This window comes from Haemaphysalis longicornis, unplaced genomic scaffold (genome assembly GCF_048455015.1).
Source record: "Haemaphysalis longicornis isolate Haplotype H1 unplaced genomic scaffold, Haemaphysalis longicornis Haplotype H1 scaffold_13, whole genome shotgun sequence".
Lineage (NCBI taxonomy): Eukaryota > Metazoa > Arthropoda > Arachnida > Ixodida > Ixodidae > Haemaphysalis > Haemaphysalis longicornis.
In genome coordinates this window covers 14,736,072-14,763,553 of record NW_027526233.1, presented here as the reverse complement: position 1 = coordinate 14,763,553, position 27,482 = coordinate 14,736,072, and the positions used below count along the sequence as shown (strand labels likewise).

The 27,482-nt window shown below is 45.6% G+C and overlaps 1 protein-coding gene across 4 annotated transcripts in view; it reads left to right on the top strand.

Annotated features, from left to right (window-relative positions):
- Nucleotides 1-27,482, top strand: part of LOC144164252 (REST corepressor 3-like) — a 73,038-nt gene that overhangs the window by 7,774 nt on the left and 37,782 nt on the right. For 2 of the 4 annotated variants that reach the window (XM_077694768.1, XM_077694765.1), the window contains exons 4-9: nucleotides 584-636; nucleotides 8,679-8,840; nucleotides 13,092-13,327; nucleotides 20,058-20,121; nucleotides 21,869-21,990; nucleotides 23,693-23,942. In XM_077694768.1, the coding sequence (XP_077550894.1) occupies nucleotides 584-636; nucleotides 8,679-8,840; nucleotides 13,092-13,327; nucleotides 20,058-20,121; nucleotides 21,869-21,990; nucleotides 23,693-23,942 (887 nt within the window). The remainder of the gene's footprint in view (nucleotides 1-583; nucleotides 637-8,678; nucleotides 8,841-13,091; nucleotides 13,328-20,057; nucleotides 20,122-21,868; nucleotides 21,991-23,692; nucleotides 23,943-27,482) is intronic. The other 2 variants (XM_077694769.1, XM_077694767.1) reach the window with 1 other exon arrangement.

The window sequence follows — 27,482 nt, the reverse complement described above, 5'->3', positions numbered from 1 at the left end:
AGATGAAGCACAGGTTCAACAGCCCACTGCAACAGTGATGGATTTCGCCCAAGCTAGGCATCCGCAGAGGCACTTGTGTTCACGGAGCGAACTCAAAAGTGTTTGCAACACAGATTGAAGGCGGGCCAGTTGGTACATAACTAACTTATAAAACAGCGCTAGAAACAGGACTACAGAAAGGGCACACAGACAGGGCAGCGCCCTGTCTGTGTGCCCTTTCTGTAGTCCTGTTTCTAGCGCTGTTTTATAAGTAAGTTAAGTCAAAAGTGTTGTCTGCTTCCCTTAGGAGATCCCCTGGTGCGGTGAAGCGGCGAACATTCGAATGGAGCTCAGAAGCACTCACCTTAAATCGTACATTTAATGTTTGTCTGTGTTTGAGTGGCTAGCCTGAGTGGCGCACAGGCTTCAACAGCACCGTTTTGTCTTCAACGAATCTGGGGAACTGGGCAGGTTGGGGTGCTTTCGTGGTGACGCCGTGGTCAGAGCGTCAGCTTTTGCTTCCCAGTAGTTTTGTCTTCTGTTGTGACGCTTGGGTGTTGCTCCTTCTTTGCTCACACCCCTTCCGTCCCCGTTCCCCTTGCAGTGGATGATTACATGACGCTCGCAAAGGAGAAGTACAGCTACAATGCGGAGCAGGTGAGTCCCCGTTTCCCACATGAGCTGCTGGTTTTGTCCCTTTTGCGTCCCTTTCAAAAGTGTCCCTTTTGGCGAGCCCTGATTGGCTAAAAGCAAACTACCGGAAGTGATGTAACGCAAGTGCAACAAACCTACTGCCAACGCCTACTGCAAAACCGGAAGTACGTCACGATGAAAGGGACTCAAAAGGGACGTTTTCAAAAGGGACAGTTACGAGAATACCGTCCCAGCACACATTGGCCACTTTGCTGCTGGCAGCTGTGGTCTTGAATGAAACTCGATTGGCAACCCACACATGTGTCATCTGCGGACGTGGTGGACCCTGAAATTAGAAACTGTGATCGACACTTGGCTACCAGGGTAGGAGGCTTGGCACGGTAGAAAGGTATGCAGTAAGGCTTAACAGGGCATCTGTAGGGGCTAGTTGGTTCTGCATAACTTGAATGGAGAGCGCTGAAACTTTGACAGTAAACAAGGGTGAGAAAGACTACAACACAGGACGAAGCACGAACTAACAACTGATTTATTAATGTGGATGAAGATATATATACACGTGCTTGTATGAAAAAGAGATACAAGAAAAGATGCAGAAAGATTACAACTGCACATGGTGTTACAAGGAGCGCATGCTCAGTTCTTAGCGCGACAAGAAGTCTATTTCTCTTTTCGATATTGTGATAGACGGTGCGCTGACGTATTCCCCTTCTTTTCCCGACAACATGCTGTATGTTTCCCATATCTCGCGCTGCATCAGGTCCAGAAACAAGATGCAGCGCGAGATATGGGAAACATACAGCATGTTGTCGGGAAAAGAAGGGGAATACGTCAGCGCACCGTCTATCACATTATCGAAAAGAGAAATAGACTTCTTGTTGCGCTAAGAACTGAGCATGCGCTTTGTAATCTTTCTGTATCTTTTTTTGTATCTCTTTTTCATACAAGCACGTGTATATATATGTTCATCCACGTTAATAAATCAGTTGTTAGTTCGCGCTTCGTCCTGTGTTGTAGTCTTTCTCGCCCTTGTTTACTGTCAAAGTTTAAGCACTCTCCATTCAAGTTATGCAGTAAGGCTTGGCGTTGGAATAGTAGGTCCCGGTACATACTCGAAGGGAGGGGGCTTATAATTATAATGTGTAATGCTTATAAAGGACCTTCATCATGGTAATGCAAGACGGGGTAACACGAGAAAAATTAGACCATATCAGTGCCAGATTAATGTCTTTAAATATTAATGTCTTTAAAAATTTAATTTTTTTCCTAAACACAATAGAAAACTGGAATGCTCTCCCCAGTGACCTGGTCACGGCAAATAATTTTCAGACTGCAATTGAGGACTTTGTTTTCTATCCCGGTATAGCAATCCATCACCAATAGTAGTGCTGTTTTGTAACTTGCTGTTTCACTGTGATGCCAGTTTCTTGTGTGATTGTACGACTCATTTTCATTTGTGAACCCCCCTACAATAATGCCATAATGGCACTGTTGGTATTCGTTGTAAATGTACAGACGCAGAACAGCAGGTTCCATGTACAGAACGGGTGGTGCATCTCACTTGTTGAACACGTTGAATCTCTCCTGCGTTTGACCGCATCTGTTGAAAAAGCACTCTCTCTTTGAGTAGGAAGGGTATTTGTTAGAGCAGGAACCAACACTTATGCAGCTTCGCTTCACCAAGGCCTGTCATCTCACGAAACACTTCCGTGGACTTCAGTCCTTTCGTGAGGGGTGGCAGCAGCGAAAAAGGGCTTCGCAAAGACCAACTCTGCCTTGCTGGTAGAATCGAAGCTGGAGATCTGTCCCTTCAATGGAGATCTGCTGACAGCGCACAGCAAGGGGTTTTATTTTTGGCTGCAAAGGCTAGTGTTGAGCTGGAATTCTGGGTGACAGTGGGCAGCTGCAACATTGTATTTTTTTGTTGTTGTTGTTTAATTTGTTCAGTCTCAGCGCTGTAGCCTTCAACTCTGAAAGCTCCCCTGCTGTCACATGTCTGTCGCTCCATGTTAATTTTGGGATGCCACCTCGTGGTTTCGGTTGGTAATGCATCCATCCATCAATGAGACATGTGTCCCTGTGTGCTTTTGTAAATCCATGCATCTTGAGCAGTGTCCCAAGGGTTTATTTATTTATTTATTCAATACTGCAGGCCCCAGGTGGCCAAAGCAGGAGTGGGGGTGTACGTGAATTGTTACGTTGAGAGTAAAAATACATATCAAGGGTAAACATACAGAAGTGCATTGCGCAAAAATGCAAAGGCAAGGGGGTGGGGGGGGAAACACCAAGAGATGCACGTGTGATTAAACATGTCAGAGAAAAAAAGAAAAAGGGGGGGGGGGGGGTTGGGGTGAGCGATCATTTACAAATCTAGTAAAAGAACTAATCTTGTAACCGTTCAATGAAGGAACAAACATTTCTTGACATAAACATTTCGGGAGGCGGCGCATTCCATTCACTCATACTACGAGGGGAAAAAGAGTGTTTGAAGTTGTTTGTGCGAGCAAAAATCGGAGGGGATTTTAGAGGGTGATAGTTCCTGGTTGGCCGGGATGAAAGAGGCTGCAAGTACAATGAAGGATCGTGTAGAAATTCGCATTTCCAGAGTTGGCAGAGAAACTTAAGTGTAGCTAATTTCCGGCGAGCTTGCAGTGTCGTTATGCTGTTTAGTTTCATTAAATTGGTTGGGGAATCATTACGACGGTAACGGTTGTAAAAGAAACGTACAGCAAGTCTCTGATTTCTGGTTGTACTGGTCGGTGCATTACTACAGTGCTTCTCAATTTTGGGTTAACGCTTAACACGGGATTTTGGATCAGAAAGTGTAAGCAGAACGTAGTCAATAGATACGCCTTTAGGAATCGTTAGGATCGCTAGTATGCAAACCCTCGCGAAGAAAGAATGACTGCATAAAAATCTTATCCCAAAGGTGGCTCTTAAGGTAAAATTTAGACTAAGTTAAGATACTCGTGTTGTGTGGGGTCTGTAACAGTGTTCCTCTAATCTCCAAATGCCCCCTCCTCTGGTGCAGTTTAGGGCCATGCAGACAAAATACAGGTTTGCTTTATTCGAAAGGTTTTGTGTTTTATAGTGCCCCTGGCGATTGTCCGGCAGCAAATGATGCCGTATTCACTGAGAAATTAATCCACTTAGGTTGAAACTTTGATTCTCCCGTCAAGTCGTGTTTTTTTGGGACGTCAGCAATGAAACATAGGTGCGCGTATTCAAACGAACTTCCACTTCGTTGTTCGGTTCTGCAGCCTTGCTTAACGTCAGCCCTCCCAGATGGCGCTACTATACTCATGAACGGATTGTTGTCAGCAGTTGCTTTGTTTTTGACCATATTTGCTCCTGGCTTTTTTCGTTACTGTAGAAAGTAATTGTTTCGTGAATCATAAGGTATGATCGGCAAACAGGGTCACGTAAGATAACGTCGCTTACGCCAATCGGCCAGTGTCCTGTAAAACACCTCCAACGTGGCGGAGTGCTGTGCAGCTAAAACAGGCACAGTGTGTGCAGTACCAACAGCAGTGCGCATCGGTACTTGTGCGCTTACGTGTATTTTCATTACTTCCATCATTTATCCCACCATTTCTACTGGCGTAAAATGAATATGCATTATATTTAAGCGCAAATAGCTCATTTGGAAAGCTTATGAGCCCTGCCTAAGTTGCGTTTGCTTTTGCTGGCCACAGCCAATTGCACAGCTGGGCACATCATAGGTTCGGTTGTGGGAAATGAGCTGGTGGGTTGCATGGCAATTCCCGTTTTTTCTAATTATGTAGCTTATTTCAGCGAAGTGTGCGTCAAAAGAGGTGTCAGTATGATCCCCATGAGGCAGTCTCGAATGAACCAAACTTGTGTTTTCTCTGCACGGCTCCTTTAAAGATAAAATTGAGATTAAGATACCGTGTTGTTGTGCGTGTTCTGTGACAGTATTGCTCTAAACTCCAAATGGCCCCTCATGGTGCCGTTTGAATTTTGTTCTCAGTTTCCTGTTTCTAGTGGTATTCTCTACGTACTGAAGGTCTTGTTGTGGCCTTACACGTGGTATTAGTACAGTGGGAATTAAAGTGGGGGAAATGTGCTGTGGAAGCACTGCGTCATGGGAGCTCTGGCTAGTAATCTGGCCTGTACTGCACACGTGCGTGATTGTTAGATAGGGGTGACTTCCCCTCCGATGTTTCTGCTGCCTCCAGTGGTAGTGAAGCTCACCAGTGACAACTAGTGACCACCCAAGCTGAGGACGTTCATGTGGACGTTCATTGCACAAGGAATAAAACAGCTTGAAAGGGAAACTTTCACGCTTGCTAGGTTGTGATTACTTCCACGCTCCTTTAAGGAAGCAGAGTGGTCTTAAAGCTATTTTTTATTTGCAAACCAATATTAATGAAACAGCACAGTATTATGGAGTTTTTTTGTGCTGATTTCAAATCTACAATTGGATTTTTGGAAGTCGATTATTGTTTATAAAGTTAGTGATTAATTGCCATTATTTTGAGTCACAATTACAAAATAACCACACCATACAGAATGCTGATTACCCTGTGGCTAGGCAGACAAATGACCAGAGAATACAACGTTGGAAGAACTTTTTTTTATTCAGCTGTTTTTGGTCATTTTACAACACAGTGAACTTCACTCCTCCGGCACTCTGCAAGAAGTGGCTCAGAGGTTGAGTCAATTGAACACAGTAATAATTTTACAGAGCCTTTATTTGAAAAATTTGTTTCCAACATTGTATTCTCCACACATTTAGGTATCAGGCGCAAAAAAAGTTACAATGTTTCCTGCTCTAGTGCCGAGATATCCGAGGGCGAAATGCCAGCTTAGCATTGCAAGAAAAGTGCCGTTTCACCATCGAATTCTCCGTGAACTGAGCTGTAGAGTGCTCTTTAAAATGCTACTTACAATGAAACATGAGGCCTTTTGATTTGGAAATTTGCAGAGTGATAGAAAAATAGTCGTCGATGCGGAAAATGTCGTTTTTCAGAAAATGATTTTTTGACCGTTTTTCGGCCCCAAAGACCTACCTGCCCCCCTGAAAACAACACACATTTGCAGTTGGTTGTGTGGAGACCTGTTTTTGCCAGAATCGTGACGAGAAAAGCCAGCAGGGTCTTCGGAGAACCTTGTATTTTTTTTTACTGTGGTAGCACTTTTGAACTTAGGCCTTATCTTTTTTTTCCCCACTTGATGATAACGGATGCTCTTTTAATGGGCCAGTTTGGGTCATTTAATGGACACGTATGCTTGGGAGGGAACATCACGAATAAATTAGATGAACGTGCATGGAAAAACCAAAAACAAACCCGCCTCTTCTTTGTGTCCCACTTTATTCAACGTCATTCACTCCCAAGCAAATACCATTCTAGCGTGCTGACTAGCTTGTTTGTGCGCGCATTTTGTGAAGCTTTGTCCTCCATTTCATGCTGTTGACTGTACCTCTAGCAGCTCCAAGGGTGGCTCCGTGTTTCTGTGTAGGTGTTTAGAAAAATGTAGCAAAACTTTGACAAAAAGTGTCTTTGTCTTGGAGGCTCCAGCCGTTTTTTTTTTTTTTTTTTTTTTTTTTCTCTCTGTAAGTCTGGACACGTCACGCAAGTGATAGTTAGTGCTAGCCTCTGCCCCCTGGTCTCATTTTGAACCATGCTGCCTGATGGGACATGTTCCCTTGTAGACTTATCATCTCACTGCAGGAAAGTTTCAGCCATGTCTTTATTTTTTATCTATCTTTTTTTAACTGTGGCTGTCCGTGAGTAAGCTGTTAGCTTCGTGTTTTCCCTCAGAAATCCCTCTTGCTCTAGCCATTTTCTCCGAAAAAATCGCAGGCGACACAGCATGCTTTAGTTCATCTAAACTACAGTTGAACCCCTTTATAAGAGACACGTACCGGGGAGCAGTTTCTGTCTCTTATATCAGATGTCTCTTATAAGCAGGGAACCATTTTTTCACTTACTAATCAGACCCTAGTTCAATGTGGGCACCATATGACTAAAATAAGCTCAAAAGAACGCTACAGCATGTTGCAAAAGATCCATTCTAATTTATGTTCGGCCCCCAGAATTTATGAAACAGTTCCGAATCTTGTTTGCTTCATGACTGTATTTACACTGTATTTTACAACCGATTCTGCAAGCTTTTTTTTCTTTCCCCGTTTGTGGAAGATGAATCGTACATGTTGAGTTCACAAGCCTGATGAATAGGCAGAGCGCACAGCTTTTTCCGCTGTGGGCTCAGGCTATTCATTATGCTTGCAGGACTCAACATCTGCGATGCTTCTTGATTGGGAGCTATGCGAGTGGGAGAACCCGCATGTGCGATCGCACTCCATCCAATAGGTGGCAGTAAGCTTCAACCACTTCTGTCAGTTGCATTTCCATTGGCAGGGCTTCTCATCGTCATTTCATAGCTGACTAAATCACTGTGTGTTTGCTGAAGTTATAATAAATAGTGACTGCAGGCGTCTGTCATTCACCTGTGCTTCCAGGATGGAAGCAACTGCAATTAGTGACTGGTGGCACTGCGTCTGAAGTTAAAATGTCTGTTACAAGCGAGATTATTGATTAAAGTTCAAGGATGACTTGTCCCTTATAACCAATCTTCTACATCCGATGTCTGTTATAAAAGAGGTCGATTTAATGGGAAAGATAGGGCAGCCAACCATGTGGGTCAATAGTGTCTCTTATACCCATTTGTCTCTTACATCAGTGTCTCTTATAACGAGGTTCAGCTGTAGTAATCTGGGCTGGAAAGAAGAAATGGTTAAACAGCTGTGGTGCGGTTGTTACTAAAAGCGCCTACAACTACAGGTAGCTCATCTGTGGGTTCTGAGTTTGCGCTCCAACCACTCATTTCCATTCTGATGTGAAGTGGTGCTGATACGTCTGCAGTGCACTTCACCAAATGCCACTTGTGGGGTTGGGCTGAGGTGACGAGATGGGGTGCATTTTTTTTGTTTGGGCCAAAGCTCAAGCAATGCACACATGCATGATACCTAGGGATGTCTTGAGAGGGGCCCTTAGGGTGGGGGATGGTGCTCGTAAAAGTTTTTCCTTTAATTTTTAAGTAAACTCTGTGAAACTTGTCCCACTGATTTCAAATATGCCACTATTTTTTTAGTACTCCAATTAGTTGCCAAGATGATTAGTCAAAATAATTAATAATTAGACATTTTTAAAGGAACAATGGACAAAACATTGTTGGCCAGAGAACTGTAAACTTTGTATTTTTTAATGCAATGAACCCTTGCGAATGCAATGAGAGGAGCGGTATTTTGATGCATCGCTTGTGAGTAATTTTACAGCTCATTAAACCTTGTTGGCACCGGGGGTGACGAAACATTTTGAATGCCCGTTTTGAACACCGAAGCTTAATGAGCTGTAAAATGAGTTCCAAGTGGTGCATCAAAAAACTGCTTCTCTTACTGGATTCACAAGGGTTCATTGTATTGGAAAATGCAAAGGTTAATCTTATGGCCAACACTATTTTATCTATTTTTTTCTATTGTTCCTCCAAAAAAGAATGATTATCTTGGGAAGTACTTGACCAGCTGAAAAAAAATAATGGCATGTATGAAATGAGTGGTAAAAAAGCCGCAAGGCTTGACAAGTTTCACAGAGTGTACTTAAAAATTGAAGGAAATAGTTTTAAGAGCCCTGTCGCCCCTTAAAAAGCTCAAAAATGTGTTGGAATTGCTTTTGCAGCTAAAAATGCTGACATGTTGAGGGCATGTACATATCGCCAGCTAGCGGGGTGCTATTTACTAGACCCTGAGGTCGCTTAACCCGTTCGAACCGCGTGTGGGCAAACCGGAAATCCGTATTTGCTGTAAAGGGGGAGGCGAAATCTAGACTGTGAAGGCTGAGACTGCATCAGAAGCAGGTTTGAAGCCAGTGGGGTCGAATGGGAATAATTTGCGAGCTGGTTTTCTCGTCTGCCGAGCTCTGCGTACAACAAGGGAATTGAGAGCCTAGACTCGCAGTTGCAATGTCCACTCGAGTGCCACTTTAGAGGAAACGCCTGGCCTCTCCTTCCCGTGGTGCCCGCAGGCCCTCGGCATGTTGTTCTGGCACAAGTACGACCTGGAGAAGGCGGTGGCGGACCTGGCCAACTTCACGCCCTTCCCGGACGAGTGGACGGTCGAGGACAAGGTGCTCTTCGAGCAGGCCTTCCAGTTCCACGGCAAGAACTTCCACAAGATCCGACAGATGGTGGGTGGCACTCGCTCCGCTGGCTGAAAGGGGTAGTACACTGGTCTTAAACCGGGAAAAGTTTATTTTTGCAGTTCTGGTGATGCAAATTGGGGGACATGAGCAGTTCTTCATTCTTATAGAAGCTCATGTGAACAAAGCTAAGTAATGCACTTTGCTTGGCAAATCTGTGCTCCGTTTTATACATTAGCATGCAGTGCTGCCAAGGCTGGAGAGTCGAATTGAGCGTTTTCTGCGAGGAGAAACGGGCGGCACAGGGCTCCTCAAAGCAGTAAAAAGTTGCTAATTCTGCGAACTCGATTAATATAAGTAGGATTTTGCCAGTGTTGTCTGAGCAGTCAGGGTTGGCGTGCGTTTGCTGCTGCAATAGTGGATCGCGTTTTGCTTTCAGTATCTGTTACTAGATTAACTCGTAGGCGGTGCCTTGTGTCCAAGCAGAATATTCTGCCGGACGAGCACATGTGAACTTTGTTCATTTGTTCATTCCGTAGCTTCCACTGGGTTGCACGCTATGTGTGAAACACTGAAAGGGGGGGGGGCGTAGTGAATGCGTCGCGACGTCGCACTTAAAGGAGCCATGAAGAGAAAACACAAGTTTGGTTCATTCAAAAGATTGTCTCGTTAGAATCATACTGACACCACTTTTAACGTAAACTTCGCTCAAATAAGCTACATAATTAGGAAAAACGGGAATGGTCATGCGACCCACCAGCTCATTTCCCACAACAGAACCTGTGATGTCACATGGGCTAAGCTCTGCGATTGGCGGAGGCTGGCAGAAGCAGACGCAAATTAGGTAGAGCTTACAAACTAGACGAACGAGCGATTTGCACTTAAATTTAGGGCACATTCTTTACAAAGCAATAGGAATGATGGGACAAACAGTGGAAGTTACGAAAGCACATGTAAACATAGAAGTACTGATGCGTTCTGCTGTTCGTACTGCGGACAGCATGCTTTGGTTTAGCTGCACAGCACTATGGGGCTTGGGGTTGTCTCAGACGACACTGGCCGATTGACGCAAGCAATGGTGTCTTACGTGACCCCATTTGTCGAGCGAGCACTGTTTCAGGGAACGAATATTTTCTCCCAGAACAAAAACAAGCCAGGTTTAAATGCGGGCAAAAACAAACCAAACGCTTGCCACGGTATGGTGGCGCCATCTAGGTTACGGAACGTAAAGAAACGCGGGAACAAACCAACACCGCTTACAGGGTGGAGACAACCTTTGAACAGTCCCGTGCCGCCGCAATTGGGCCAACGGGCTCAACGCGTTATTCTTTTCGTTTCCCACGAGACCTAGCAACGCGAAACAGACAATATGATTCAAACTTTAGTAAACCGCGTTGCGGCGATAATTTTAGCGCGGTTTTGACACAATGACTTGCTTCGGCGGCGAGCGAGCAACCGAACATGGCGGCGCCAGCGTTACGTGTCTCTGCCCTGTACGGCGGATGCGTGAATGAAGGTACTCTAGGCTGCAGAGTGGTCGGTTCCCGTGATGTCACTTGGGACCACGAAAACGCACGATTGAGCGGGAAAATCAAAATTTTAACGTAAATTGTTTAATTTCTTAGTGAATAAAGCACCGTTTGTATCCGGACGAGCGCTGGGGGCACTATACAACACGAAATCTTTCGAATAAAACCAACTTGCATTTTCTCTTCATGGCTCCTTTAAGCCCACATGAGTAGTTTAGCCACACTATCAGTTAAGGGAGCTAAATGTCGCCTTCACTTGGTCGTGTCAAAGCTGGTATCTGCTAGTAGTAAGAAAGGAAATAAATGCTCAAAAGGGTCGCTTTCGCCTAAATGTCGCATTCGCTGCACTTTCCCAGGGGCTGTTCTATGCAACACAGTGTTAGGGTAACACATACCACACGCTTTCAGCGGTCTTTTCAAAACAAGTGCAGCTTTTGCATCAAAAAGGAATGAAGGTCAGGATAGTGATGCCAGAACTCGTTTGGCAGTGGGACACTAGGGTTTTCACTACCGCTGCACTGCAATTAAGGATTGCTGTTGTGTCCTTATCATTATTTAGTTCAATAAATAGTTGCTGGTTTGTGTCACGCTCTGTCCTTCCTTGATGATTTTATTCCCAGAGCCATACGAATGACTGCTTGGGTTTGTGTATGGCTCCTGGAGTGTGCCCTACAGAGTGACAGCTCAGTAGCAACTTTAGCCTGATCATAAAACGTCGTGGATTGAACTTTGTGGAAAACTTAATGGATCATTCATGGGAGAGGCTCGTCATGCATAAGCGCACCGTCCGTGGCCCTGACGAATAAAGAGATGGCTTGTTCAGCTAGATGGTAGAAGTTCACCTTCCACCTAAAGCCCGCGTCCACGTTAGATACGCGCTTTCGCAGCCTGTTTATCATTGCGCGCACAGATAACCACGCTCGTATTGTTTTCCTACCCTTATATAAATACTTTTTCTTTCCAAAAATAAACATTTCTTAGTTAGCGCCTGTGTTTGTAACCCTTCACGTCCCGTTTTAGCGCTGTCCAAAGCATGCGGTGAACCAACTAGCCCAGCTACGAACCCTTCTGCATAAACATTTCTCGTTTCAATTAAAAGCTTAATTAATGGCACAGCTCTCGAGTAGGTCAGTGCACAGAAGAACGTTTGAATCGTGGCCTACTCTTGACACTGCCCGAGAACTCTCTCTCTCTCTCTCTCTCTTTTTTTTTTGGTGAAGGGCCATGAATTGCTAGCTTGGTTCATTGGAAAGGCTGCTTTGTGCCTATAACAGTGACTCCATTTGTACCACCAGTTTCAAACAAACAATGGAGATATTAGGGGAAAACGTGAGCACTTAACTCGGTTACAGCCGTGTTTTTAAAAAAGTGCTAGCCCATAGTGCAGCACACGTGCCCATGTTATGTTTTCCAATACTTCTTTTGTGTTTCTGGTTAAAACAATGTTGTTGTTGCTTTTCACAGAAGGTATTTGTCGTACTAGCGAACACTGCGTTGGAGACAGCTAAAGAAGGGATAAAACGTGTCAGACGTGTGTTTTGTCCCCTACTTATTTATTTCACTTATCATATGCTGAGAACCATTCAAGGCCCAAGCAAAAAAAGTACAGCAACTTCAAAGATAAAACAAAAGCAAAACAACGTTGCAACAAAATTATTAAAACAAGGTTACATAAAAGGTATAGAAAAATTCAAATGACACGCGTTTTCTCTAGGGCAGATTACACACACGGCAACCCAACCTGAAATCAAAGCACCGCACTCTTTAGCTACGCAACGTGTTGATAAATGGAAGAAGTAATGTTGTGAGAGTCAGGAAACAAAGTGCATTTTACGTTGAAACAGAGAGTAGGGTTGAGTTTCGGGGCAGCAAAATTGCACTCAGTTATTGATTTTGGGGGAAAAAAATGTAGCGAATATTGGCTTGATGCTGCAGCCGTGTTTGTGACGGGAAGGGAAAAAACCTTTTACTATGTAATTTCCTGTGTTATTAACTATGTGACTATGTACTCTGCATAGTGCTCACTAGTGCGGGTAATACCCCTGCTACACTAGCGTCCGAATGTCATTTGACTCAAATGCCAAGTTGTGCTGCTGCACTGGGTCTTGAAATGCCATTCGGCTCAAAAGACATTCGAGCCAAATGAGCACCGAGAGAGACATTTGGGATTTCAAATGCCATTTCTAGCACTCTAGCCTAGCACGCAGCGTCTTCGATCGGCAATAAAAATATAATACTTCCGTACGTAAAACAAACAAAATATTTTTGTTTGTGGAACTTTGTTCACTGTTCATTTACTTGAAATGTGAAGTCAGCGTATTTAATTTTCGTACTCTCAAAACCAGTGGGTCAGTTGCAACAAAAAAAAAAGTAAAGCCACACAAACAGCCACCACATTTGAGTCAAAACCCGTGTCTCTTCTAATTTGATATCATTTTACTGCCTTAGACTGCTCCTAAATTTGATTGTTGATTTTTGTACGAAACCAGAACGGGGCGACAACAGCGCCACTGCAGCACGGCGAGCTTTCAAATGCCATCAAAATTGAAGTGTAGTGAAATTGTAGTGCAGTGTAGCACGAAAATTGTAATGTAGTGTAGTGTAGTGTAGCGGATTCTGAATGGCATTTGAAGTACCCCATTTGAGTCGAGTGACATTTGGTTCGAAGGACATTCGGACCCTAGTGTAGCCGGGGTATAAGTCCTCGGTTGGTAACCGACTTGCTCGAGGTTTCCGCTCGACTTGCCTTTCCTGGCGCTTGTCGTCGCAGCTGCCGGACAAGACGATTCCGAGCCTGGTCAAGTACTACTACTCGTGGAAGAAGACGCGGACGCGGACGAGCCTGATGGACCGGCAGGCGCGGAGGCTGGCCGGATCGCGAGAGGATGCCAGGTGGGGAGGGGGGCCGCAACAGCTGGGAGGAGGACTCCGCCACGCTCCCTCCCACCCCCACCCTGCCGCCGCTGCCGCCAACTACTACGCCGCACGGGCCCGTTCCCTGCACGAGTTTGTGGACCACCCCTTGGCTTCTTCTTCTGCACGCACCTGTCTCTCCCCTCTCCCTCTCTCCTGCCCCTCTCTCGCCCCCCCCCTCTCTTTGTGGTGGCGAAGCCTGTCAACCCCGCCCTCCTTGCTGTTGGCGCTTTCAAAGGGAGCGGGCAGCGTCTGTGGTCGACTGTTTTTGCAAGTTGCTAATTTTAGAACGGAAGCTGTGATCTCCGTTTTGCGGGAAAATGCCAGCGCACGGGGGAAAATGGAGACGGCCACATTGGGAGGTGGAGGTACCACCAGGTGTGGATCCTGGTGATGATGGCGAGTGGATGGGCACAGCTGCAAAATTGAACAGCCAAAAGGCCTAACTAGTCATTTTCTGCGTCCACATTCTTGGGAAGTTCTGAGCATCCCCTATAGTTCGCATTAGAAGGTGTGGTTTGTTTCTCGAGCAGCATTCGGCACAGTGGATGATTTTTTATGGCATTCTGTGGGTCGGGTGGACGAAGGAACGTGGCAGTAGGCATTGGGGCCTCTTGTTTGCGCGTGCCAAGCTGGGGGATTGGAAAGCCCTTTCAAGGAGGTCCCAGTACCTATTCTGGGACGCACTGTAGGTGAGGTTGGGGTCGAAGCAGGGGCTGCAAAAAAGAAGCGAGGCAAGCTTTGGCGGCATATGCAGCTGGGAAGCTGACTGTGGGCGACCATTAAGCTAGGAAAACGCAGAATTCACTGGCACGGTGCTTTTGCCAGCTGCAAGGCGACCAGAGTTGCAGCGAGTGCTGCAAAATCTGTGACCATAGTCGAAATATGAGCAAGTTGTTTGCGAGCTTCAGTAGAGTTGGCGCTAGGCGCACACGCATGTCATTACCCAGCAGGTTGATCGTGCGTGTGTGGAGGAAGTGTGATGCTGGGAGAGCTTGGAATCGCCCCGCTCTGTTTGAAGGGGACTAAAGGGAGGGGAGTCTACTTGGGCTTAGGAGCACAGCTTAGCAGGCTTCTTGGAAGAAAAAGAAAAGACGCTTGCATGCATGCTTCCAGACGGGGTAGAGACCTGACAGCGGTGCAAGGGTTCAGAGCGAGTTTTTTTTTTTCTCAGGAAAAGAAAGAAAAAAGAAGACAGCTCAATTTTAACTGTGTGCAATCATTTTGGCAGGATTTTCATTAGGCGTTTCGGAAATGGCAGCAAGATATCAAGCAGGGCCTTTGAAGTTAGTGGTTAGAGTTAGTGACAGATTTAGTTGCTGTATTTATTCGATTATAACGCAGTCGTGACTATGAGGCGAGAGTGCAGTTTAAAGAGTCGAAAAAGAAAAAGAACAAGTATATTTCTGAGCTTCGAATATAAGGTGGAGTATGACTTTGAGACTACAAATTTTGGAGAAAAAAAAAGAAAGAAACACCTCATATTCGAAGAAATACGGTAATAGGACTTAGAGTGGGCCATAGTGTACTTCGTCCCTCCCATTTCTTTCTGGCCTATTTCCCGTTGGCTGTGGCGAGCACGGTTAATAAGCACACGAGAGCTAATGACAGGCCCGACGCAGCAGCAGCAGCAGTGAAAAATTTTGACAACCTTGTAGCAGTCACATGTGATAGCGTCAACGCCAACTGCAAGGAGCTGGTGCTGTGTGATCGACGGGGCCCCTCATAAACTCCCGGCGGCTCATACCCTGGGCGTTGCGGTGGTGTTGGGGCGCAGTTAGGTGGCTTGGAACCGGGCAGTTTGGGTGGCTGCTGCTTCTCGGGGAAGGTGGTGGATGTGCTTCGACTGCTGACGCTAACTCGGTTAATGCTGCTTTAGTTGCGTCTTTTTGTTTTCTCTTAAGGGGGAACACTGGTCTTAAAACAACTTCTTTTAATTTTAAAGTAAACTTTGTGAAACCTGTCAGCCTTGCTGCTGTTTTTCCACTGATTTTGAATATGCCATTAGTTTTTCAGCTGGTCAATTAGTTTCCATGGTAATTAGAGATAATTAGCCATTTCTAGTCAAACAATAGTCGTAAAACTGTAATCTTTGTATTTTCCAATACTATGAACCCTTGTGAATGCAATCAGAGGAGCGGTTTTTTTTATGCATTGCTTGAAACTAATTGTACAGCTCATTAAGCTTTGGTGGCACCAGTGGCAAGGAACCATTTTGAGTACCCATTTCAAATACCGAAGTTTAATGAGCTGTAAAATTAGTTTCAAGCAATGCATAAAAAAAAACTGCTCCTCTCATTGCATTCACAAGGGTTCATAGTATTGGAAAATACAAAGATTACAGTTTTACGACTATTGTTTGACTAGAAATGGCTAATTATCTCTAATTACCATGGAAACTAATTGACCAGTGGAAAAACAGCAGCAAGGCTGACAGGTTTCACAAAGTTTACTTGAAAATAAAAGAAAGTTGTTTTAAGACCAGTGTGCCCCCCTTAATACATGTGCACTTGTTTTCGAAGTGGCAGAGCGTTTCAAAGCCTAAGGGGCCTGCCACAATGGTACCGCTTGTCAAGTGTCAGAAAAGCGCTTGTAGTGGCGACTAAGAGATGGACTGATTTCACTTGAAGGATTACAATTTGATCTCGTGGTTCAGGCCAGTGCATTATCATCCCCGCCATAACGGCATTCTTTGTTTTCTGTGAAATGTTGAAACAGATGCAGTGGAGGAAATTTGTGGGAATTTGCACAGCCAGTGGTATTTCTCTGTTGTGTAAAGCATTAACAGACAGTTCACGTCTATACAGAGTAGGGGTGTTAAACGTGTCTAATTAGCTACAGTTACTCCGTCATTGCTAAAATCACTTCACGCCATCAAACCCTTAATTTCATTAGTCTGCGCAGGTTTATAGGTTTGCAGGCTTAAATTATGCCCGTAGTTTAGAAATACAAGTCAGTACAACTTTCAAGCAAGTGTAATTGTAACCTATTCATTTGAAAAGATTTTAATCTGTGAAAAAAAAAAAAAAAAACTATACATGGAATGGAAGAAACTCGAGACTATTTTTTAATTTTGAATAGAAATTCCAATTGCATTCTAACACTCTGACAAGTATACGACCGTAATTGACCCTAGAGAAAGGCGTGGTCACAAGGCGCCACAAGGCGTGACCTTGTGGTGAGGAAAGTAATAGCTTTGATGATGTCCGGAAAGGTAGTAAAAATTTTGGGGGTAAAAATTAAGGAAATTTAGTAAAAAATTAAGCCCAAAAACACGGAGAAATGTTCGGGAAAATTGTATTTCGTGCGAGCTGCTCGAAGACCAGTGTCTATCTACCCCGCAGGCTGTGGGTTTAGGCGGGCGTCTGCATGGTCTCTGTTCCCCTAGGTAGGACGTGCCTTGGGCTGTGGTGTCGTGTGCGTGTGTGTGTCGCAGTCTACCCATTTGTCGCTTGAGGTGGCCTGGTAACATTTGAGGGGCTTGGCTGCCTCACCTGTTAACCGAGGCAAAGGTTATCTGTATACATCAGCCTTGGTTAGCTTTAACGTAACTGTTCCTCCAATGGTGGACTGATACACAGTGTAATGAAAGCAAGATGGGCAGCATAGCTTAAATGCTGTGAGGAACAGGGGTATAGCCACTCTGCTCTGTCTTCAAAGGCTGCTTGGGGGCTCTTCAATTTTTTTTTTTTTACCATCAAACCCCACGTGTTAGTGTGGGTTAACTGGTTTTTGCTGGGTCTGTAAGTGCCCGTGTTGTCTTGCAAAGCAGTTTGTTTTTAAGCCAAAGAGACACACCTATGTAAATTTCACACGACAGTGCAGATAAACGTACTATGCAGATATACAGAAGTACGCCGTCTGAGGGGGTTCTGGATATCTTCGTTAAATCTTTGGCTGTTTTTTTTTTTATATAATATCGAGCTTTATTGGGCTGGCAGAGTAAGTGTTTTGGGGGATGGTGACACTTTTAGAGCTGCAGAATGTAGGGACCACTAGCTTGTCAAAAAAATAATAATAATAACACGAGGCGTAACCGGCCTTTCATACCAACAGGACTGCGAGTGCATAAGGAGAGCTCCAGCTACCGAAACATTTAGGTTGACATCTTTTAGGCCCGGTTAGTTTTTTTCTGGCTGCCTCAAATGCATCCAGATGAGCTGACGTTTTAGGCGACTAGGCAACCCTTGGCGAGGCCAGTTTAGCTTGAAAGTTTTCGTTGGTTGACACCTTTCAAGCCGCCATTACAAAGCTTTCAAGGTTGCAGTGACCTCTTTTAGAGGGCACGAGCGAATGCACAGTTTACAAGGCTTACTTGGCGAGGTGGACTTAGAAGCGGCAACTTTGTGATACCAGTATTATTTGTCATTTGCGCGCTTCTAGCCGAAGCTAGTAAGCAGTGACATTGGAGGACATTAATTGATGTTTTGAGAACTGCTTTTGGAGACCAGTTCATTATTTGCAGTGTTTTAACACGTAGTTTGCTTGAAAGTGGCCTCAAAGAATGGCCAGTTTTCTGAGTGAATGAGGCTGTGTGGTACGCGCACGTGGCGGGAAGGCTGCTTCATTTATGGCTTCGGTACAAAAATCAGTGCAATGTCAGAATTTAAAAAAAATATTAAGAGCGTGCGAAGTGTGGGAACAATTTTGGAATTTTCGTAGTCTACATCTGTCCGTGTTTCCCGAGTGAATTTTGCAACCGGGTAAAAGTATTTGTGCGTGGAAAATATTGCACGGTGCAAAGGTGAAATTTTTGAGCGACGGTCTCTGGACTGATATGGGCAAAACTAGAAGGGAACGCTTGAATTCGGGAAATACTAGCGGTCAAACACTAGATAAGGCCTTCGTTCTTTTTTTTCTTTGCCAGACCACTATTGGTGGGAAAGTTTGAGAGGCTATCACGGCTTTGCCTTGTTGCCTTATGAGTTCCACGTGGCCTGACAAATTGATGTCAGTTTGTTAGTGGATGCTTTCTTGGGAATTAAGATTAAAACGCCCAGGTTTCCACTGCCATTGTTTGCTAAATTTATGCATTCCCTCTCAAACGCTGATGGGTTCATTCGTGCTAGCTGGGTGGTCGGTAAAGGGTTCTTTTTGTGCGCAATTCGACATGCCTTGGTGCAGGGGTTTTGAGCCCTCCATTAAGGGGCCACATGGGTCTCGTTGATCAAAAACTTTATTTTTACAGTTACGACGATAAAAATTGCAGGACGTGTAGTTTTTCATTCTGGTTGTAGGTACGACTTTGTTTTTGTGTAAGATGAGTGCATTCAAATTAATGCATTCAAATTTATCCAATTTTCTCATTTAATTTTTTTGACAGCCTTTGTAAAAACACTGCTGGAGGGATGCAGCTGAACAAGGAGCCAGTGAACTGTGCACTAATCAAGGAGTGCAGTAAGACTAACGTCATCATTCTACCTGGTCTGTGGCAGAAGTTGCGACTGTTTGAAGTTTGGGCTGGGAAGGCAGCAACCAGTAAAACCACTTTTGCCTTCCAGGCCCAAACTTCAAACAGTCGTAACTTCTGCCACAGACCAGGTAGAATGATGACGTTAGTCTTACTGCACTCCTTGATTAGTGCACAGTTCACTGGCTCCTTGTTCAGCTGCATCCCTCCAGCCGTGTTTTTACAAAAGCTGTCACAAAATGAATCATAGAAATCCGAGTAAATTTGAATATAGTTGTTTTGCACACAAAAAAATTTATACCTACAATCAGAATCAAGAACTTTATGTGTCTTCCAATTTTTATGATCATAACTGTAAAAATTTAGTTTTTTATCAACGAGACCCATGTGCCCACTTGATTAAAGGAGATAAAAAAATGGCAGTACAGTTAAACCTGGATGTAACGAACCTCCATGTAACGAATTCCTGGATTTAACAAATTTTTTCCAATCCCCAACTCCATCTCCATAGAAGTCCATGTATTTGTGACCTCCACGTAACGAAGGTGTTGCGGTAATCGACCTGAATGTAACGAATTCGCGGCACTGATCATTTATGATTTTGAGCCGTAACACTACTAAAAATTTGTAAATACAACGCGCAAGTTCTATATAATAGGGGAAAAAATATGGGGCAAGATGGCGGGTAGAACGCATACGATTGCAGCAAGCAAGTGCGTGCCATCCATGCGAGCATCGATGTTTTGTGACGTCTGGTGGCGCTGCCGTGCCGAACGGGCGAGCGCACTCTGGTTAGGCTGGTCCGGTAGGTGTTCTGTTGTTAGGCGTAGCGCATTCTCAGCACGGCGACGTCGTGGGTATCGTTGTGAGCGCTCGCTGTGAAAATGAGCTCCGTGCCGAGGAAGCGCAAGGTTTTGTCTCTTGAAGACAAACTTGCGATTGTAAATGCGGTTTCCGCGGGTGAGAAGAAGAAGGACGTTGCTGCTCGTTGCTGAAAATAACGCAGTTTTTTTGTGTTAAATAAACATTTGAGGTAAGTTGCGCTAAATCGGCATCTGCCGCATGTTTTTTTTTGGTGTTCGTGATGATTTCCCTGGTGTTTACTTGAAAACTGCATGTAACGAAAACCTGGATGTAACGAAAATTTGCGAACTTTTTTCAATTTCGTTACATCCAGGTTTAACTGTAAGTGTGACTGATTTGCTTTTCTGAAAACATTTTACACCTCTCCCTCCCTCACAGTTGTTTCAGTTGCACTGTTCAACTTTGCGGGGTAGACATCTTGTGGAGAACAATGCGCAAGAGGCCACATCATGGGCCTTAAGATGCGGCTTAACTGGTTTGCTGCCATTGGTGCGTTTGCCAAGGTTGGAATGCGGTCGGCTGACGAGCCGTTTTTTTTTTTTCCACCAGTGACGGAGGTTCGGATGCCGGCTCGGAAAATGACAGCGACATGGAAGTGGACAACGCTGAGAACGTGAGTCTGTACTGCTGCTTGCATTGTAGCCACCTTGTTTGATGAGCTGGAGAGCTACTGTCGTGTTTTCCATGCTGGTCTCTGTGAGCAGGTGAGTGGGTGGTTTGTACAGCAAGCCTTTGTAGCTTACGATAGCCTTTCTAGCTGGAGCAAGCCCAGTGCTCATTGACGCAGCCTTCAGTTTAGCAGATTTCTGCAAGCGGCCAACGTGAGCTCTTAAAATGAGCGAGTCCATTGCAGCTGTGCGTCCTTGTAGGCCAGAAGTAGCTATTTATTGTGCATGGTGCCATCAATGGCCTTAGCGGTGACCAGATTTTTGAGATTAATGTCGTTATTGTCACTGTAATTGTTAGTATTGTGAAGTGTTACAGCTTTGCGCGGGGCTGTGCATTGACCATTTTTGGCCCTTCCGGCACGGTGACTTTGCTTTTGCATGGTGAACGTGTTTTTTTTTTTTTTTTCGTGCTACAAGCACTTTGTTTTGGCTGATATATATCTAGATTCGACAGTTGGGACTTCCAGGCAATGCAGATTTGGCTTTGAGGCGGTAGGAAAGCCACAAAAGGCAGACTAATGGCATAGCCATGGAAAATCACAGCAGTACTCTATACTCAGGGGCATACTGTGGTTACCGTATTTTCCAGTGTATAAGTCGCACTTTTGTATAAGTCGCACCCCCCTTAAAGTGGCAGTTTTTCTGAAAAAAAAAAAAAACGTATATAAGTTGCGTCGGTGTACAAAACGCACTTGTTAATCAGATAAACTCATAGAGAATCAGTTTGTTAGAAAGTGCGCCGAAAGTACATTGTTGCGGCTTAGCGCATACCCCGGTAAACAGCGCTAGGCACAGGCATCTACCATCCAAAGTCTAGACAGAATTAACTGCCCAAAAATGGTTTGTTAATGCACACAGATGGTATGTACTTACAGATGGCGTTTAGGCAAAACCATCGAAGCCTTCTTCCTCTGACTTGCTAACGAATAATTTATTAATTCATACAGAACATAGAGCTGTGTCTCTTAATGAATGCTCACATCAGGCAGCACACAGGCACCTTTTCGAGCGCGGACGACGCGTGGCTGCCATGAACCGGATTTATTCCATACACAAGTCACACACCGGTGGATAAGACACACCAATGAAAATTTCAGAAAAAAACCGCGACTCATACACCAGAAAATACGGTAGTCTGAGTCAGTCTGTGAGAGACCGAGGCCAGGTTGTTCCTGCATATAACACCAAATAGGGAGAGACAAAAAGCCCGGTACTCTGAGTAAATTTTGAAGCCCCGTAGCACGCTGGTAACTTCATTTGTAATGAATGCCCATATGTTACCTCAGCCCTGCCTTTTTTATGCTACTAGAGCACGAAATCTGAAAGTCTCTCAATATTTTTTGCACCCCCTTCGGTTACAGAGACGTCTTTTGTGGCTAGAATGGGGCGAGTGAGTTTATCACAGGCTGGGGTTTCTTTTTTTTTTTTTTTTCCCCTCCAAATCGAACGAAGTTGTATTTTGTCTTCATTGCCCCTTTGAAAACGGGGTTTGAACTTTTGAAATGTACGACTTTGACCCCTAAAATCAGTCTCGACAGTTGTTGCAGCCTTAACGTTGCACTGTGCTAGACTTTTCAAGGTCTCTGTCATTTTTGTAGTCGGGTGACTGCCTGCCCATTGTGGTGGTAGCTTGCTAGAGGGGCGGAGTGCCTCAGGGCCCCTTCCTCTCGCCCCTGCTGTTCGTGCGTGCAGAAGGAAGAGGGTGGTGCTGGTGGCGGCAGCGGGGGTCCGTGCTCCAACTGTGGGGCCCCCATGAACCAGGCCTTCTCGTCCAGCAAGGGAAGCCTCTGTGCAAGCTGCTTCCAGCACTGGAAGTGAGTTTCCCCCTCTCTTCTTTTGTATTTCTTGAGCCCACCCTGACAGCCTGCCTGCTCAGTTGGAGAGCTGATTGAGGCGGAATGCGTTGCGGAAATGGGACAGGAGAACGAAGGCATCCTGTTGGGTAAAACAGGTGGAAGCATGCCACAAGTTGCACGTTTTGCTAATGGCAGGTTCGGTAGGGAGGGCATAGAATGGCATACTAAGATACTGTTCTAGACGGAAGTTTGGTGGTCAGGCGTCATGCTGCCATGGGTAGCAACAGCCAATAGCGTACCGTGCTTGCTTGGCTTGGCTCGCAACGTGTCTTCCTTGCACTTCTTACAACAAAAGCAAGAGCAAGGTTAATGTTTCTCTTCTCGCATACGAAGCCTTTGGATGACCCCTGGCAAGTAATTGTCCGTGAGCTTCGCTTTTACATTGGTGAAACAAGTCTCTTTATGACGGTGTTGTAATTTTTGGCAGCTACGAGCAACATTCGAGCTCGTTCGAGAGCCGTGCCAAGTAAAAATGGAACACTTCTCTGCGGTACGCAGCAACGCACTCGTTTAAGACACTGGGGCCAAATTTCCCTCCAGTGTATACAAGTATGAAACTCTATGCGGGAGGGCTGACACGCTGGCTGCGTTGGGTTGTGGGAGTTATTTCGAAGGGCGCAAACGGTGAGGGCGAATCACAGGCATGCCCTGGTGCTTCATTCGGGAGGCGTGGCATTGTTTGGACGCAGTCCGCTGCCTGCTGGGGAGAGTTCACTGCTGGCAGCCATGAATGTAAAGATGAGTAAACGAGCTCTGCTGTTCGGATCTCGGGGTTCAGCTGGTTTGTGTAGGGTAAAACAGGTCTCTGGTGGGGGTGTTCGAGTGTGGTGACTGAACTTTATTATCGTGCTAGAGCCGCACCATCACCTTATTCTTTTGAGAGTGATACACCCTAAATTTTCACCTTCCTAAAGGAATTGGTAAGAGTGATGCTGGGTAGTTGGTGTACTACGTGAGATAACACGTGCGTCTTTCCTCTGTCTGCTTTCCACTGATACATCGCACCCTGCAACTCAAGAGCTCTCCTTGTGGTGTCTCCTGAACAAGTGCTTTGGTGTTGTTTTTGAGGCAAAAACATGAATTGCTCTTCTTTGATAACTAATACTGCTGTTGCTGTTGTCTTGTACAAGAAATGTCAGCTAGTGCAACGAGTAGGAAGATAGCTCCCCAAGTATGTATCTAGAATAATTTTGGCCAAGAAAACCAGAGTTCTACGAGAATTGAACCTGGCTGTCCAGACTGTGAGCTAAGGAAACATTTCTTTTTCTTGGTTGTCTTGCGTGAAGGGTCTGAAAAAATCCCTTGCAAATAAACCTTTGGTAGCAGGACTTTTCTTATAATTGGCCAACTTTAAACAATCATTTACAAAACTATTGTTTTTTTAAAGTTGCGGGCAACCTTTGAGCTTGTTGGGAAGCCATGGCGAGTACTGATAGCTGCTTCTCTGCGGTACATTAAGGTGTGCCTTGGCTAGGCACTGGCATTTCCCTCTAGTGTATAGTAGTGTGAAACGTAAGTGAAGGCCGACGAGCAGCAAAGAAGCGGTTAATTACCATTGCCAGGTTCTCAAGTCACGTAGGCGGGCTGGCTTCCTGAGGAGTCTCTTTTCCTCCCAAGTGACGTGCCGTGCCTTCTTCTTCCCCGTCCACTTTGCCCGCAGGCGTTCGGGCGGCTGCAAGGGTGGCCTGGTGCCCGGTGGAGTCCGCAAGCACCACCACCACGAGGGTGGCCGGCAGGCGCCCGCGCGTGGCGGGGGCGGTGGCGGGGTGGGCGGCGGGGGCAAGCGACGCCCCCCGAGGGGCATGTGTCTGCAGTACCAGGACCTGGTGGCCATGGCCACGGGGCCTCCAGGCCAGGGGGACGCCATCCTGCGCGCCATGGACTCTGAGCTGGTGGCCCTCAAGCGCCAGGTGAGTGACACTGGAGGGGGCTGGGGGGGGGCTCTTTAGGCTTGAGCTTGGTTCGGTGGCGTTAGCAAAAAAAAAAAAGTTCCGCGGAAAACAATTACGCCACCTGGGGTTACACACTCTATTTATTTATTTCAATACCTTCAATGCCCAGAGGGCGTTACAGAAGGGAGTGGTTAAGTTTACAAAACAATTGTACACGGGGAGATTAGTCAAGTTACACTATAAATGCGGTTTACATATAGAAAATAATAATGTTTCCAGAAATTATACAAAGGTAATAGTAGCAATTTACAGGCTCAGACAATGAATTAAATACAAAGCGAGCATATGAACTAATGCAATGCAATTAAAAACTACTTATCAAATAACATCAGCATAACACGGTGGCCCTAAAGCTACACAGCTGCAAAACGGCATTTTATTGCCCTAATTGGACGCATCGGGCTCTCTAGAACAAGGCCGGCGGCCACAAAGGGAAGCAGGGGGAAGCGCTTACAAAGGATGTCGTCCTGGTCTAGACACTGTGAGCGTGACACGGTGGGCCCCAAGGCACACCAAGGGTGCGTCATTGCGAGGCGTCCAAAACGCGTTCCCTTCCTAGAAAAACAAATTACGGCGGCGGCCATTGAGAGAAGCGGGGGCGGCAATGCGCACGACCTACCTCTCATCTCCCTTCCTCTGCTATGCCCAAAGGAGGCAGCAGTCCTACAGCGCTCTTAAACACAAAAGAAGGTCCTGTGGCTTCGTAGGGACAGCACCTCATCGAAGAGGCCGCACATGGCCAGTACTTTGTGTTTTCCTCAGTTTCGCTCTGTATTTTTCGAAGTTTGTGAACAAATTGTCACCATTGTTGCATCAAGACAGGGCAGCGTTTTACTCAACCGAAATTTTAATTTTATTTTAACTAAGACAACCAATCTTTGTCGAGTTTATGTTCTCTATCCCAAATGAAAGCCAGCGTTTTATATAGCCCGGTAACCACAAGCAATTTACAAACAAATTGGCGGAAACAATTTTAATTTGGCGCCAAACTTTCCGAAATGTTTTGGGTGACGGTTCGTAGTGTCGAAACTTGACACTACAATATGTGTCCCTGTCATGTGACCTGCAAACCTAGCAGCTACTGTCACATTTGGAACATTTATTCACTTATTGAAAACCTTTAAACACAGGTAGTGTTAGTTTATGTTTAAATTTGTTATGTATTTTTTAACATTATTTTGAAAATTTTTAAGACACGCCGCCGGCCGCCGCTGGGTTGCTCTCAACGTGGCTAACTGAGCCTCCATGCCCTGAATCAACGGCAGTGGTCTGTAAACAGACCCAGTGAAGGGGCTTTGACGATGTTGCCTGTGTCAGGGGTGTTTCTTCTCCTGAAATATTTGATTTCAGTTTCCAGTTACACCAACGGCAGCTAAAAAAAAAAAAAAAATCGGGACACATTTGGGAAGGATTGAACTGCCCACCTCCACAACGTGAAACCAGATACTACCTATCACCCATCCCAACAGATGGTGCCTTCGTGCAAAATAGACCAGTGAATTAAAAAAACACATAAAGGAATGAGAAAGCCTTCAATTCACACTTTTTTTTAGCTGGGGGCAAGTTTTTAAATATCGGTTTTTATCTCACATACAGACAAAAGTACGTTGCCACGCTACTGTATGTCATGATTGCCAGCATGATTTTTGGGTAGTACACATACGGCTCGTAGATCCAAAATTTCGATTTAAAAAGTTATGAGGCGTTATCAGCAAAACCGTTTCTCGTGGAGGTGCTTTAAGGGTTGCCCTTATATGCTCAACCAAAATCGGTTGTCTGTCCCTTTAAGCATTGATTGGTGGAACAAGTTAACTAGCAGCACTATGCCAGTTACCTGAAGAGGCCTGTGAAGCTCGCAGGACAGTTGCACAACTTTAAGTGTCCACCACTTTTCTTCGAGGTTAGATTTTCGGCCAATTTATTTTCCTGAAGAGTTTGCTGAGCTCTACCAGCAGGGTGAAAGCATGGAGAGGCTTGTAGTTGTGGCAGTGGCTACCACTTGGTAATTCAGGCTTGCACTATGATTTTATCCTTGAGCCTGATGTGCTCAACAAGCTTGCCATGGCTTCTCATTTTCTTTGTGTTTACTTCCGAGGACAAGACTGCCGGATAAGCCTTGTGTTAGGTTCGCACTGCGGTCATGGTGTTGTAGCTGTACAGATCAGGTATTGGTCAATTTGAGCTGCTTCTGTTCTTACAGCAATTTTGTTGTGATTTAGTGAAAATTAAGGGCCAAACATAGACCTCGTGCTTCACAGAGTGGAAGAGAATTTTACCAACCTAGCATGTCTACTGGAGAAGCCATGAATTCTCAAGAGAGGCTACCGTAGTGTTGGATCTCTGTCCGCCTGCTCTGAGGTTCGAATTCTCATGCTCGAAGGTGGATGTCTGCGAAGTAAAGCAGTCTCTGCCGAGAAAGCACATTGGTTGTGTGGATGCCTCGATGTCCACAGCCAGATATGCAGGACGGATGTTGTCTCGTCAGTTCCAAGTGCCTGTGCGTGTGTTACAGCTGTGCCTGTCGTGCGCCTTGGAAAGTGCAGCCATGACTTTCGTGCACTTAAGGGGGGACGCGGCTTTCAACTTCGGAAAAATGACCAAAACATCGTTTTTTTGAAACCCGCATATTCGGCTTCTATGTTTCCTATTCTATGCGTCTGCAAAGTTTTTACGCTGAAAAGCGTCGCAAAGTGGCATAAAAAAATACTTTTGTCAGGCGCGGTGACAAACTATCAGCGCAAAAGGCCGAAAAAACGGCAATTTTCGGAGCGCTCTATCTCCGCAACGGTGCCACCGGGCGCGGCCATTTTGATATGGTTAGATCGGCCGAGCGATCGTCTTTCCGGTTCCGCTCGTCTCTTTTATCTTCGTTCATTCACAAACGCACAAACGGCAGAAAAGAAACGACGCACAAACGAAGCTAGAAATAGATGCTGAAGCGCTGTTGGTCCTCCGGTCGGGGCTCAGAACAACGACCCTCCTGATTGGATGTCACGGGCGCAACGCAAGATGGCGGCCGCCTGAGCTGCGTAGCGAGCGCATTGAGTTCATTTTCGCCGCTTCGCTCGGCCGAGTTTCTGTTCAATCTGTGGTATTCAACACGCACGTTATCGCGATGGGAATGCCTGAGATCGCGAGCCAGATTACGGGAAGTTGTGTGGCTCGAAAGGAGGAGGTCATCGAACGCTTCGTGGTGCGCGTGACTCTACCGTCGCCAGACCCCGGAGGGTGACGCGGTGTGCGCGCTTGCGATAGCGGTTCGTGAAGTGAACTTTTAGTCGGGTTTGCGATGTTTACACGCTTAGTTATTGCTGTGTTTTGACTGTGGACTCGCTAGCCTTGAAAAAGAAACGGTCGACGCGTCAAACGCGCTGGCGCGCACGGCATAGCCGACGCGCATTGGAGCAGCACATGACTGGGCAACCGGTTACGATTGAACGCCAGTAGTTGTAATTAATGCCTGCGACGTTAGATTTAATCTTAAAAGCGACCTGACCA